This window comes from Carassius carassius, chromosome 9 (assembly GCF_963082965.1).
Source record: "Carassius carassius chromosome 9, fCarCar2.1, whole genome shotgun sequence".
Lineage (NCBI taxonomy): Eukaryota > Metazoa > Chordata > Actinopteri > Cypriniformes > Cyprinidae > Carassius > Carassius carassius.
The window spans coordinates 27,826,684-27,841,639 of NC_081763.1; the positions used below are offsets into that span (position 1 = coordinate 27,826,684).

At 37.7% G+C, this 14,956-nt stretch overlaps 1 protein-coding gene across 2 annotated transcripts; it reads right to left on the bottom strand.

Moving 5' to 3' along the window:
* Positions 1–545: 545 nt before the first annotated feature.
* On the bottom strand, positions 546–14,711 carry LOC132149481 (heparan sulfate glucosamine 3-O-sulfotransferase 3B1-like). Of its 2 annotated transcripts, none has more exons than XM_059558760.1 (2): positions 13,986–14,711; positions 546–1,555 (listed from the first exon to the last, which is right to left on the bottom strand). In XM_059558760.1, the coding sequence occupies exons 1-2, from the start codon at positions 14,465–14,467 to the stop codon at positions 937–939; spliced, it is 1,101 nt and encodes a 366-aa protein (XP_059414743.1). In that variant the 5' UTR covers positions 14,468–14,711; the 3' UTR covers positions 546–936. The 2 variants fall into 2 exon arrangements, with proteins under 2 accessions (XP_059414743.1, XP_059414742.1); XM_059558759.1 differs by having other exon boundaries at positions 13,980–14,711.
* Positions 14,712–14,956: the final 245 nt, after the last annotated feature.

A 14,956-nucleotide genomic window follows, 5' to 3' on the forward strand; every position in this document is an offset into this window, starting at 1 on the left:
CAATCGTACAATAAATTTTCAACAAATTTTCATCAGATTCAAAAACAGCATTTGAAAGTACATAATAAGGGTTGAATAAAACTCAACCACTGATGTATGAAAAATAATCATGACTAGGGAAACTTCACTTTCCCTTTTTGTAATTCTTGTGAGGTATGAAATGAGTTAACTGAAATTCTCCATTTCATATTCATACTGAAAAGGCCCTTAGACTTTACAGTAACATGGAGTCATTATATAGAAAGAGATGTGTGAACATTTCTGTCTAGCTGCATTGCATTGCCTTTCTCTTCTTGAGAATTATAAATACAGTCTCAGACTTTTGTAACATAGAATCAAACACAGTTAAAGTATCTGTCTTCAAGGACTTCCTGTGTGTAATGCTGATGTTGAAAATTACATTTTCCTAAAAGAAGTTAAACAGCTGGTTTCCCTTCCCTTCTGCCATAATTGACAAGTCATATAGTTTAATGTGTATTGATCCACAAAATGTGGCTTTGGAACAGCTGAGACAAAATAATGATCCCTTATAACCCTTTAAAATGAAGGATGGCATGCTGGAATCCTCAAAAAAAAAGAAAAGAAAGAATAACAGTAGATAATGTTTACTAAAGCAAAAATTAGGGACTTTTATGTAACTGAACAGATAAATGTTTTCCATGACTCATCGAATACCCGTAATTAGTTTCATTGTGCTATTGTCCTTTGTCAGACATCCCCTCTCCTAAATTCCTACGTCAAATATTTTTTTATTTTCCTATTAAAAAAGACAAAATATCTGGAATGTTTGACTGGAATGTAAAGGGTAGAAAATTGCAGTACGTACAACAACAGATTGCAGCCGAGTGAGTATATTATTTTCAATAAATTATTATAAAATAGTTCTATACTTTTTACAATTAATTATTTTAAGATGTGGTCCCAAAAACTACAAAATCAGTCCCAGCCAAAGTCATGGCCGGTCATGTGGTAGAACTTTTTGTTAAATGGCGTGTAGAAGTCTCGCAGTCTTTGAATCACATCTGGGTGGATGTTTGGATGCGTGCGGCCTTTAGTTTTGCCAAGGCAGTGCTGTTTGGTATTGCTTTCAGGTCTCTTGAGGCAAGGGAAGCCCTTGGCAGGGTTAAAGTGAAAGTGTTTGTGCGTGACCTCCCTCCTCAGGCCCAAAAAGTGCTGTACGCGGGCCATTTCCCCGGCCGGGTCGCTGATCAGACGCTCCCCGCTCACAAACAACAACTGGCTCATGGGAAAAAACTGCAGCCACTGCTCCAAATGCCTGGCGTACATGCCGATCTGCACCGCACTCCACGAGGTGTCTATTAGATTCGCTGTGATGTTTTTAAAAGTCAAGCTCTCAAAGGACGGGATGTCGGGTTTCTTTGAGCGGGTCTGCGTGTAGTCCGAGATCGCCCGGGTTACTGGGTCTCTAACCACAACTATCAGCTTAGTGTCCTTGGACATGGCATGGATCCGGCCTGGGACCTCCTTCGTTACAAAGTAGCTTGGTGTCTTCTCCATAGTCAGCTGACCCTCCTGAGTTTCAGGCATTAGTTCCCTAGGAGCAGAGAGGCATGGGGAGGGTGAGTATCAAAAGAGGATTCATGATTCAAAGACAGCACAGATATGAAAAACAGCGGGACTATGGTAGTACACACACTTCTCTGTCTGTGAGAACAGTATCAGCATCAGAAGAGATGCTGATAATGCACCCAAAAAGACAAAATTGCATTTCACAGATGGTTGTATCCCTTGTACTTTAATATAATAATGTAATGTTAATTAACTACACATACTTACTCTAGGGTTAAGATTAGTGTGAAAATTTGGTTTAGGATTAGTTGCTTGTAATTATGCATAATTAACTGTTATTACTATAGTAAGTACATGTTACGTAACAGGGTGCTTTGGAATAATACGGAAAATAATTTGGAAAAGTGATTTAAAGATAAATCTAAACTGAATCAAAAATATTTTCAGCTTGTCTCCTAATGTTCATTTATCTAAAAGCATCCTAACAGTGGTTTAAAAAGTTGTTACGCAAGACTACAAAGAAAATAGCTAAAGATTGGACCAAAAGGTGTGGACGTAAATGTAGAAAGCCATATTTTCAGATCCATAGCAGACATGAGTAAACCTGAGAAACTACACAGACACTTAGAGTCAATACTGGATCGCTGCACTTGATATTCACAATATTATGAAATGACTCTTCATCAAATAAGTTTTATTTAGCACACAATAGAAAAGACAAATGTACATAAAAGATACAGCATCCTCGCTTTTACCCATTGTTTGATATCAGAGTAGGTTTGTGCATGTGTATGTAGAGGTCATTTCAGTCCTGTGATACCTGAATCAGCAGTATCAGGCCAGCAGCTGTAATTGGCAAATTAGTCTTTTAACTTTAGCTAGCAAGCGGAGAATGGCTGAACTAGTTCAACTGAGGTTTATGCAAGACCAGACACATGCAATAATGCAAATATATAACATCACTATCTACTTTAACATCACAATATATCATTAGCCATTTAAAGTGTCAAACAAGATGAATGTGTATACAGTTTGGACAAGCCTGTCAACTATTCTGCTTGAAACAACAGACGATTTATCATTTATAGTTGCCAGTGATAAGAATTTTGACATTGACAGATGTTGGAAAAGATATGTTGCCGCAATGATTACACCCATTATTGAGGTATTTATATATAGACATGTTACTATGCATAGACTGTTGTCTTAACCTCTCCTTCAAGACAAAGTTTAATAGATAATATCTAAGCAATTACTGGGGAGGTGGGAAAGCATTTGTACTGGAGGAGGAAACAAGGAGAGTAGTAGAAAGAAGTGCATTAAGGAGTCGAGGGATGAGGTTAATCCTGTCAGGGGGATTGTAGTGGGTCGAGCTCATTAACCACCTACAACAAAAAAAAAAAAAAGTAAAAAAGAAAATATGCATACGGTGCATCTTATGTAATCTTAGAAACCTCTCTTGCAATGACTCTCATCATTAATAAGTGGTGTGAAAAAAACATAAACCTAATGAGACATAGATGCATGTGGGGAGAGAGGGGCCTCTGTATCACTGCAATTACGTTAACAGTACCCTAGATACACAAGCAGAGCCTTTTGTAGTGGCCCAGAGGGAAATGAAACACAACTGATCAAACTTTCCACCAGGGGCCCGTTCTTCGTACGTCGCTTATTACATCCGAGATCAAATGACACATCCAAGATGATTTCATCGTGCTAATCATGATCCGGCTAATTGGGTTCTTTGAACACACCTGTTGTGTATGATTAGTATTGCTGGATTGAGTTATCTGAGATAATTGCGCGTTCATGTGTTGGCTTAAAAGGGGATATGTATCGATACTCGAAACCATGATCAGCAGTGCAGCGATTGGCTGGTGGCAAGACGGCAATGTAATGACGTCATATAATTTAAAACGACACCTGACGAAAAACTTGACAAATTTCTGGACTTTTATAAGGAAACAGCCAAGCAAACAAAACTACATAAATGTTATAATAGATACATGAAACAGATAATAGATGCATGTTTTTATTTTATTAGAATTTTTTCATGATTCCCAATTATTTATATATTCGCAATTTATAATAGTTGTACAGTCTTTACATTTTTATTTCAATGTAGAAATAATCTATTAATTTCATTTTATATTTGGACAGATTTGTTACATGACAGCATTAATGAAAGTTTCTTAAGGGTCAATATCAAGTTATCTGCATCTCCTGCGCTCCATCAAGCCACTCTTATAATAGCAGTCATCACTCAAAATAATGCACGACTCTATTATCTGTATAGCATGTGTGTAAGACTCTAATACAACTATGAAGTAAGAATTTTATGACAAATAAATATTTCAGTGAGTAAAACTGGCTGTCTATAGTAGGCTGTTATGGACTACACAGCATTTTAATATTATTTTTAGATAATTTTTTAAATGATTATTATTTTAAATCATTGTCCCTGGATCAGTACGATACACTTGTAATAAAGTAGCGGTTGTAGCAGACATATTTTGAGTATCAGTTCTGGTTGAAAAGAAGCGATCTAATCCTGCTTACATTAAATAAGCCTGCTCCCGAGCAGGTTTAAGCTTACGGACCTGTTGCTATGACAGCAGCTCCAGGATGATCTTCGAAGAACCAAACGATCCAAGATCATGCCAAATCGTCAACATTCAAATCCAGCTAACTGAGTTAGCGACGTACGAAGAACGGGCTTCTGGTCCCCAAGCAAAACAGAACTGAATCAGAACCGCATGCATTATTCATACAAGCAGACAGACACAAACGTGCTGTCTTGTATTAAAATCTCAAGACATAAGTGCAGTTGGGAAAAGAGCGACAAGCTTTTGCAGTTTGTTCTTCTTAACAGACTGTGCAGCCGGAAGCAATGGCTGTCTAAACGTCATAATCCAGCGTGCTCTCTTATGCAACACTCATTAAAGTTTGCTTCTGTGTAACAAGTGGCCAAAATCTGCATGATTAGCAAAAAAGAAAAGCAACAAATGTGTGTAGAGTGAAAATAGATTTTACATTTTGTGAACTCTGCTTGCTTTACGAAAAAAAAGTGTACGTCATTGGTCTGAATGTGCACTTGTAGTGTACTTAAGTATATTTTATAAAAACTATTTGCATGTAATGTTAAGGAAATAAAAGGCTACTTAAGTGCACTAGAAGAGAGTACACTTTCCTGGGTGTTTCTTAACAAACTATAGTGCACTCAATGTCAAATGTTTTCTTTATTTTCATTTATTACGTTTTAATAATCTTTTAATAATTATAATTGAAACTGTGGTGTTTTATTCAATATTACAATATTACAAGTCAATATATTTAAATGTACTGAATTGCAACTTTTTTACAAATGTGTAATTACAAATATATTTAAATACTGTACATGAAATACAGGTTTTCACAGAAATGCCAATAAACTATATTATTGTTTAGTTTAAATGCTTGTCAGTACCAACCATATTTCAAAGACAATTGAAGTAATTAATGAAATTACATATAAAAATGTACTGTAAATCCTGTTGTGTACTCAAAAGTTTTTCATAGGTATGCTTTAAATTTATTAGTTATATTCCTAATCCACTTTTTAGTTTATGGAAGTACACTGTGAAATATACCTTTAGAAAACTACAATTTTTATTTATTTTTTGTAAGTTCTGGTTATTTTTAGTAAATTAATATTGCCTTAAAGGGGAGGTCTATTTCATTTATTCTGATTTAACTGTTAAAGAGTTGTATTCTAATGCTAAACATGGCCAAAGTTTCAAAAATGAGTTGGACATATTGTATGACAAATACACTTCATATAAGGGCGGAATTCCTTGTATGGGCACTTGTCTAGGAAGAGCGTGTGCACAGATGAACCAGGGGTGTGTTTCCCAAAAGCATAATTTGCTAACTATGGTCGCAAAGTACATTACATATAGTTTAAAATGAACATTAGCAAACAGTGTCACAAACTTCTCAACCTATGGTGAGAAGCATAGTTTCTTATTAGTATGACATACAGTATGGACTTCAATAAATTATGCTCTTGGGCACAATAAGCAAGCTAAAATGCAGTACAATCTACGTGTGTGTGTGTGTGTGTGTGTGTGTGTGTGTGTGTGTGTATGAATGGGAACCCCGGACTATGACGTAAATGGGAACCCACGATGAAGCAAACTTCAAATAAAGCAAAATGGGAACAGGGAGCAAAAAAAATGTAAATTAGACATCAGTTGCCATATTAAATAGGGCAGCATCTCAGAGATCTCGAATCGTTTAATTAGCACGTGTGATGTCATTAACAGCGACGTCTTATTGTTGAACTATTGTTGCAATGTTGAACTAATGTGGTTAAACAGTAGATGCAGTTTGTTTCTCTAGGGCAGCAACGGAGTTGTGCAACTGTGTTTGTTTGTTACCACCATTTCAATTTAGAAACAATTTAAATAAAATTTGAGTCAATAATTTTTTTTCCTGTTTTATTCATATCAATGTCACAGCTTGCAGATGATCGCTACGCGAGTGCTCGTGAATCTTTAGCTCCGCCCGTGCCACACCTCCAAGAGCTCGACTGTTGTCTGAGAGAAGCAGTACCACTGTATCTTTCTTTTACAAATCTGATAAAACTAAAGACTCTTTGGAGATATGAAGGATTCAATACTACGCTACTGTATAGGTATTCAAAATTAACATGAGATTGGCAGAAACTGTGTGTTATGTCCCATGTTAATTAAAAATCAGTAGATATTTTTGCTAGGATGTCCCTAGTTGTTTATAATGAACTGCTTTGCAATTGCCGATGTATTCTGGGTGGTTGCTTATTGTTGCTTATGTTCATCTGCCATGTCAAATGTTTAACCACTTACAAAAATTTAATAGCACAACAAGCCACACAAGTTAGAGGTACCAGAAATACTCTTAACACTAAGTATAAGCAATAGCAATGATGCTCGCTGTAACAAGCACTACTAATAAATGAGTAAATTAATAATTTTTTTTCGCAAGCCAACTCTGTAGCCAAGAACAATACAGAGAAAAAACAGACTTCTAAAAATAGTGATAAAGTCTTTACTAGCCACAGAAACTGCACTCTTGGACTGTTCAAGCAGCACAGGGTTAAATTAGAGAGCCTGCTGTGTTAGATGGCTGTTATTAGCTTGTTTTGTCTAGAGGGAAATGAGCGGTGTCTTCTCTTGAGCTTGTTTTTGAAGAGCTCTCTGTAAACCTATGTTTACATGATCTGCTATCAGGTAGCATGTTCAAAGGCTGGTGTTTATGCCTTTAAAGTGTCAGCGCTCTTTGAAGTTCCCTCAGGATAGCTTGAGATGCTGAGAAGATTGTCATCACACAACAGCACTTTACAGCAGAGGTTTAGTGAGTTGCCGTCTGCTTATGCAACTGTTCAGTGGAATTTCTCAGTGGTTTTAGTTGTTATAATCACAGCTCTGATAAAACACCTGGGTTGCTTTTACAATACTTTTATATACATTTATATTTGATTATGTTTAGGTAGACTTTGTGTAAATCATTTTCTTTGAATATATTTTTGACATGTTTGGACACAAATGACACTTACAATATAATGCGATTCTGTCAAGATTATTAATTTCTTCCAAGATGTCTCTGTAGCATTTGTTTTTTAAATAAATTAATACTTTTATTTAGCAAGGATGCATTAAATTAATCAAAAATGACAGTAACAACATTTATAATGTTACAAAAGATTATTTTTCAAGGACAGCAAATCAGCGTATTAGAATGATTTCTAAAAGATTGTGACACTGAGGACTGGAGTAATAATGCTGAAAATTCAGCTTTGCATCACAGGAATAAATTAGTTTTTAATATATATTACAATATAAAACAATCATTTTAAATTTGAATAATATTGCACAATATTACTATTTTTACTGTATTTTTCTTATCAAATAAATGCAGCCTTGGTGAACATAAGAGACTTATTTCAAAAAGATTAAAAAGTCCTTACTGACCCCAATATACTGAACGGTATACACTAAAGGTTCAAAAATAGCGTTTTTGCATTGATGTCATAAAAGAACATTTTTGGCTTCCCAAAAAGAATCTTCAAGTAAACAGCCCTTAAAGAACCCTTTTTTCTGTTATTTTACTTAGTATTTTGTTTTCATTTAAAACTTTTTTTTGTTTCACTATAAAGAACCTTTTGTGCAATGGAAAGTTTCCATGGATATTAAAGGTTCTTTATAGAACTGTAGATGCCAATAAAGAACCATTATTTTGAAGGAGTGTAGTGTATATTATAGGCTATGTTCACACTGCAGGGCTTAATGCTCAATTCCGATTTTTTTGACAAAATTTGATTTTTTTGCAAGGCCGTTCACATTTCCAATTAAATGCGACCTTTTGTGATCTCCTGTGTGAACGTGAAATGACCCAGAAGTGACCCGCATGTGCAGAAGAGTACTCAACGGCCAACGACGTCACTCGTTGTTTGCGGAAGTAGCTAAACATGGATGTCATAACAACAGTATAGTCAACAGCGGAGCTCGTTTAGCAATATTAAAGTTATTTAAGCAGCATCGTCCGCCATGGTTGTTGTTTATCTTCTCATTCCCGCCTACTTCAACTCAGAATTATGATGTTTGTAGCGTATCAGTGACGTACGGGTCGGACACATGTAACCTGGCCGTTCAGACGGAGGTCGCATTTTAAAAGATCGGATACGTATCCGATTTAGGACCACATACCCAAGTGGCCTGGGTCGCATTTGAAAAGATCGGATCTGTGTCGTTCAGACTGTCATGAAAAGATCAGATACAGGTCGCATAGGGGCAAAAAAAATCGGAATTGGGTCGTTTCAGCCTGCAGTGTGAACGTAGCCATATTTAAACCTTCTGTGCACCACCCATAGAGTAACATTAATGTATGTGTGGAGGAAATTTTATTTTTATCTAAAATAGTAGTAGTAGTAGTAGTAGTATTTGCTTCACTGTAATAAAGAGTGTCTCTGAGTGCTTCAGTATGCTTGAGTTTTTGATGAGCTTTTCAGCTGTGTGTGAAAGAGAAGTATGAAACAGGAAATGCTATTTTATACCTACTTCTTAGAAAATGATTTGCATTAAATACTTTTAGCCATGAATAGAGCACAGCACCTTGTACCCTATTGCATAAGTATATCCTACCCACCTGTTCACAAGAAAAATGAGTGCTTAGCATGGGTCATTTTAAGAGAGCAATGACCCAATGGGAAGGAATACATGTGGGAACATCACCAGGAGGGTACGAGAAGTGGTGGTATGCAGCTACTTCAAATAATCTGACAGAGTTTGTGTGGGACACATTCCAGACCCATATCAAAGCACAAGGTGGGTTGCTGCGGGTCCTTTCATGACTTAACAATGATGTTTTAGCATTCATGCTCTCTCATAACTTAAAATTTACATCTATTTCAAGATCAGTAAAGGGAAAATTCAATCATTTTACTTCTAGTCTGGAAATCTCTAAAACATGTGTTATATGTGTGTACGATATAATACTACTAATAATTTTTTATATAGAACTTTTCTAAGCACTCAAAGCGCTTTATGCTGGGTACACACCAAAACATAATCGGTCTGATTTTGGGCCGATTTCCCCCCTTCTGACAGTCCTAGCTCTGTCCCGATTATCTTGATGGTTCTACAGATTATTTTATCAGATTTTCCCTTGGTGTGAGGTGTGTTAAGAGTGTCCGAACCTGATCGGAAGAACGTCGGAGTTGCCCCGATCGCGAATCGTAAATATTCAACATGTTTAATATTTACGATCAGAAATCCTGATGCGTGAGAGGAACCCTGAGGACAAACGCATGAAACGAAACAATATCCAATCAGAAAGCGAATGATCACGTTCTTAAAGAGTGATGTAAGATCTGATAACAATTATTTTAAGTTTACATAATAAGGCAATTTCAAAGACAATAAGATATCTTTTCCAAGAGAGAACTGAGAACAATTATAAAAAATAAAAAATAAACATTTTTTGAAATTCTGTGTGATTTTGTGACCATTGCTCACCCAAACCCTTTTCTTTTTTCTCTCCGTGAATTTTCGGAGAAAATCATTCCAAACACTATCATTGCAATTTCTTGCTGCATATAGTCCCCTTTGCTTATTCTGAATTTCCTTTGTACACAGTGGATACTCTGGTTGAAAATCTGTTCATGTGTAGTGTGCTGTCTTTGTCACATCATGGCACACGACAGACTATAGGAGCAAAACAGTTCAATCTAGGATTTTTTTATCCTCATGTTTGTGGTCTATCACATTTAGAAAATCTTATAAGATGTCCTTATCCACCCCCATATAAATTAAGAGTATTATCTTAGCAACATTAGATTCACCTACGAGGATATTTCAGGTGTTTATTAAAACAAGTGACAGGAAGGCAGCTGTGGCGAGTGGGGCGGGGCCGAGGGACGTGGGAACAAGGAGTGAGGCCGGCAATGATTGGGGCAAATCAGTGTCACCTGCGACCCACCGCTGGTCTCGAGTCCCACGTAGGAGATGGAAGGATATAAAACTGGAGCGACGACAGTGAAGGACGAGAGAGGAACAGGCCTGGGCTTTTAGTTGTGTTTTGGTTTTATTTTGTGCGCATCAGTCGTCCGTGAGGGGCTGGTGCGCTGTTTTGTGTTTATTTTGTATTATTAAAATGTTATTTGATTGTCCGCCGGTTCCTGCCTCCTTCTTCCGGATGAATAGGAAGTTTTAATTCATTACAGTGGTGCTGAAGCCCGGGAGAAGGAGGGACGCGCTGCTGAAGATCCCTCGCCGCTGTGGTGAATCCGCTGTGCCACACAGCAGGCGAGGAGGATGCCGCCATGGACGTTTGAGGCGGTGGACTGGAGCGAGTTGCCGGGAACGGGCGAGCTCGCTGCCGACCACCCACGATATGGAGGGGCGGCTGCCGTCCGTGAGGGAGCGGAGGAGTTGGCGCCGTTCGCCAGGGGGCCGGAGCCTGCTGCCTCCGTGAAGGTATCCGGAGGAGCAGGGAACGGGGGACTCCTGCCGGCTGCCCAAAACCGGAGGAGCCGTCGCCGTCCACAGGGCTGCGGAGGGGTGTCGTGCCGTCCGCCGAGGAGATGGAAGGATATAAAACTGGAGCGATGACAGTGAAGGACGAGAGAGGACCAGGCCTGGGCTTTTAGTTGTGTTTTGATTTTTATTTGAGCGCATCAGTCGTCCGTGAGGGGCTGGTGCGCTGTTTTGTGTTTATTTTGTAATTAAAATGTTATTTGATTGTCCGCCGGTTCCCGCCTCCTTCTTCTCGATGATTAGGAAGTTTTTATCATTACAGCAGCTTAATTGGTTTTTGAACAGAAAAAGTTACACTCCCTTTCAATATACCAGTGAAGAGAAGAGCCAAGGCTTTATAAATTATTATAATGAACTGGCTCTGTGCAGTCTAACACAGAAGAAATCCATCATTCTAGTTGTGCCTTACCATCCCACACAAAGGCTAGCAGCAATTTTAACAGTAAACACAACAGCAACATCTTTCAAGACCGTGAAAAGGTTACGTGCATGGTTTAAGAATATCCTCATTCTGCTCCCCTCAGGTTTTTTTTTTTTTTTTTGAGGGAGATCCTGCTGGGTTTCTCAAGAAGCACTTTCACCCTCTGAGCACATTTGCATACAAAGTGAAGAAAGAAACAACACAATTCACTCTAATTGCCTGCTCTTTCTCACAGGGGTTAATGCAGAACCTCAGGGGTTCAACAGATCCTCTTTTGAAACCTTCACCATCTCACTCTATAGACTCGCTTTCAATTTACTGCCAGCATCTGCCATCCACAAACAGGCTACTCCTTGTAACTCAATCAGACTGCTGGGATGTTTGCTTCGGAGTCAATAAGTAATATGATTGCATCAGAGATCTTTTCAGCATGTCCTTTTCTGAAAACATCTCTGTTAGTTTTTTGTGTCCTCTCAAACTGCCACATTGTGAAGCAATTTTGACCAACAAACCATTCTATTGCTTGAATAATAATTAAGATTACTTGAAAACAAGATATCAAAATTAAATGACCACTGTAATAGCAGAGTATTCTTTATAATACTATGCTTTATGAATATATATATATGAATATATTTTCTTCAAATTTATGCCTTCTGTTGTCTGAATTCAATTGCCTTTAAGCATAATTGTAAGCATGTCCACCTTTAGGTTGTATTCTTATATCTTATATTTTAGTTATATTTCAAGATGAACATTTAGACTGAATTTACATTTACTTGATTATAAATTCATCGTGTGTATGAAAATCATGTAAAAATCTGAGTAACAACTATGATACGTCAGGCTTTTGAGGTATGCCTTTCTGAGGATCTGTCATCAGGCTTTTTGCGGATCTATCAGTCATAACTGTATTGCATTACATTTTATGTTTTGACTATCTCAAAAAAAAATGTCTGACTGTTATTTTATATGTAAGACTTTACAGGGTTAATATTGTAATGTATTGTAATGTAATATTGTAATGCATGTTTTAAAGGGTAAAATATTTTTAAATTAGAAACAAAAACAGTAATATGCACAGATGAATGGCCTGTTTATTGAACTGATCAGCCCTCTGTTTCTTCAAAAGCAGTTCTCCAGCCCTGCTGTGCTCAGTCACCCTTCTGAACACCTCCTACAGGGAGCACATGGACACCTCCTCTGTGCTGGAATAACAGTGCAGTAGAGCTCAATACCTCCACAGGAGACTTGGCCACCTGGCTACATGATTCTCTCTCCATGTTTCTGCTTCACAATTAGTCTAGGCTCCCTGGATAAAGGGGCTCATACTGCTCTTTGCCTCTTCCTTGTACTTCCAACTGTGCATCAATAGCGAAGGAACTGGGATTTCAGATTCCTCCACAGAAAGTCTGTTTATCAGATCGAACAATAAAAAGATTTGGGGCGCATTCTCCTTTGTTAATGTTTCCAACAGAATGTGTCAGCATTTTGTCTGTGTATTTTATATTATTTGTATATATATTTGAAACAAATTGCATAAATTGATTATTAGTTTGAACAGGCCTAAGGTGGTTCTGGGCCAAAATAACTATCAAAATGGACAAAATTTACTGGTGATAATCAAAACAGAATGTTCAATGAATATTCAAAACATAGTTTTGTTTTGTTTTTAAAGTTTCAAAAAACATTTTCTTGGTTATACAAATGTTAAGGGAACATTAAATTGTATCAGTTTGCACACATTAGGGGAATGTTACTGTTGAATGTTCTCTGAACGTTCTGAAACAAATACTAATATTTACAAAACATTAAGATGATCATTCAGCTGAAACATTTCAGAAAAAAAAAGTTTAATGAATTACTATTAAAAAAAATGCTGTGCTAACATTTTGAGAACATTATTAAAAACCAGATAGATAACTTTATACTGAAGTTCTATTAATATTATTGAAAGATTTTTTAGGAAACCGGAATGTTAGCCTGGGAAGTTCTGAGAACATTCCCTGTCAACTGGGAACTGGCCAAAACAACTTTCTGTGACCAACATGTTGGGGTGATTTTAGGTAAATTGGACCCTCATTGCCATTGAGATGACTGGGGGGGAAATGTCACTATTTACCCGATTTTACCTCATTACAAATCAGAATGTCAAAGTTACTGTAAAATCACACAAGGGAAAATATAGATCATTTCATCTGTTTTTACTATATGGTCGTCTGGTAAAAGAATAAAAATACTAGGAATCAAAGGTGAGCGTCAGACCTCTACAGATTGATAAAGTGCACCTGACTACGAGGGGTGTTACACAAGCAGAGAACACAATGTTTGTTTAGTCTATGTTTGTCTTAGGTCAATCCAACATTTTATCTATGCCTAGTTCACTATTACCAAACTACACTGTGCTGGAAAAAATAATTTCCATAAGGACAACATTCAACAAGCTGCCTTTTTCTCTCCCTTGATTTCTTTTATGCATCATGCCCATGAACACTAGTTCTGTTTGTAGTATGTAAAATGTAATAATGACAAAATCAACCACTAATTCTTTATACAAAACATTTTTAAAAAGAACAAGAGTTTTCAGGTTCTGCAAACTGTTAGGCTACTATAGGCTATAATACAAATCCCAAAGGACTGGAAAGGTCATGGAAATGTATTTATAGGTCCTTATTTTTATTCAGAGGTACTTTATTATCAGTATCAATATAACTGTATTTTAGAACTTGGAATCTAACTTTTATGGTAAAAAAAAAAAACATTTCGGGAATCGTCGAAGTTTTGTTTGTTTTACTTTCTTTGAAATCCTTCAACAGTGGAGCCAGAGGGGGTCCAATATGACAATACTGACAGGTGTATGTGTCACTACTGGGATGAATATGAGCCACATAATTCCCTGCTCTTAATCCGCTTTTATCCTGACGCTCTCTAACAATGTGAAACGTACGTATGAATAACACTGTATTAAAAAGTACCTGTACCACTCGAGTCCTTTCTCGTAGTTGCGATCAAAAAAGTGCGGCTCCGCTCCCACCGCGCGGATATCAGGATGGAGGCGCAGAAACTCGAGCAGCGCGCGCGTCCCGCCCTTCTTCACCCCTATTATAATCGCTTGGGGCAACTTTTTGGTCTCGGACCCATTCAGGGCACCTGCTACTCCCGAGTCCTCGTCATAAACAACATCGCCCTTGTTTTCCTCCCAGCCGTCTCCTTTGCTGTCAGCATCACTTTCGTTGTTTAGTAAGTCCCCGGACTGGCTTTTGAGGAACATCTCCAGGTCTTGTTTCTGGATGGGTCTGGGTGGATTCCTGCTGCTCCTTTCTTCCATCATGAAGCTCGGTGTGGTGGAGGAGTAGCCCGCACAGCAGTACAGCATGTACACCCACAGTGACAGCATGATGCAGAAGACGAAAAGTTTGTTTTTCACCGGCTGAGCTGAGTGAAAGAGCGGACTATATTCCATAGGAGTCTCCTGTGTGTAATGTCAATGTCCAATAGGGCATATTGGCAAAGTTACTTGCTCCTCCGCATAGGTCTTTGTAACATGCAGGCATCTCCGCGGGATAGGAAAAATAGGAGCACGAGTCCCCGGCAGATGTTGAATTCATTTCATTTTGGTGTCTGAACGTTGACGGAGATGTAGAAAGTCACAGTTGTTACAGTGGCACAAGCGCGTCTTTGCGCATCACTCCGTCGCCTCCCACTGGTTCATGTCGTCTGAGTATATAAAGAGGAGGGGTGTGTGATTGGCTGCGGGATAGACCAATCAGAACACATGCCCAAGCCCTGAAGGCTTAAGTATTATTTTTTAATCTTTATATGTATATATATATATATATATATATATATATATATATATATATATATATACACTACTGTGTCTTTTTTTCCTCTTCTTCTTTTCTCAAAGTAGATTTTACTTTGAAAATAATTGCCACTTCTTTAATAAGCA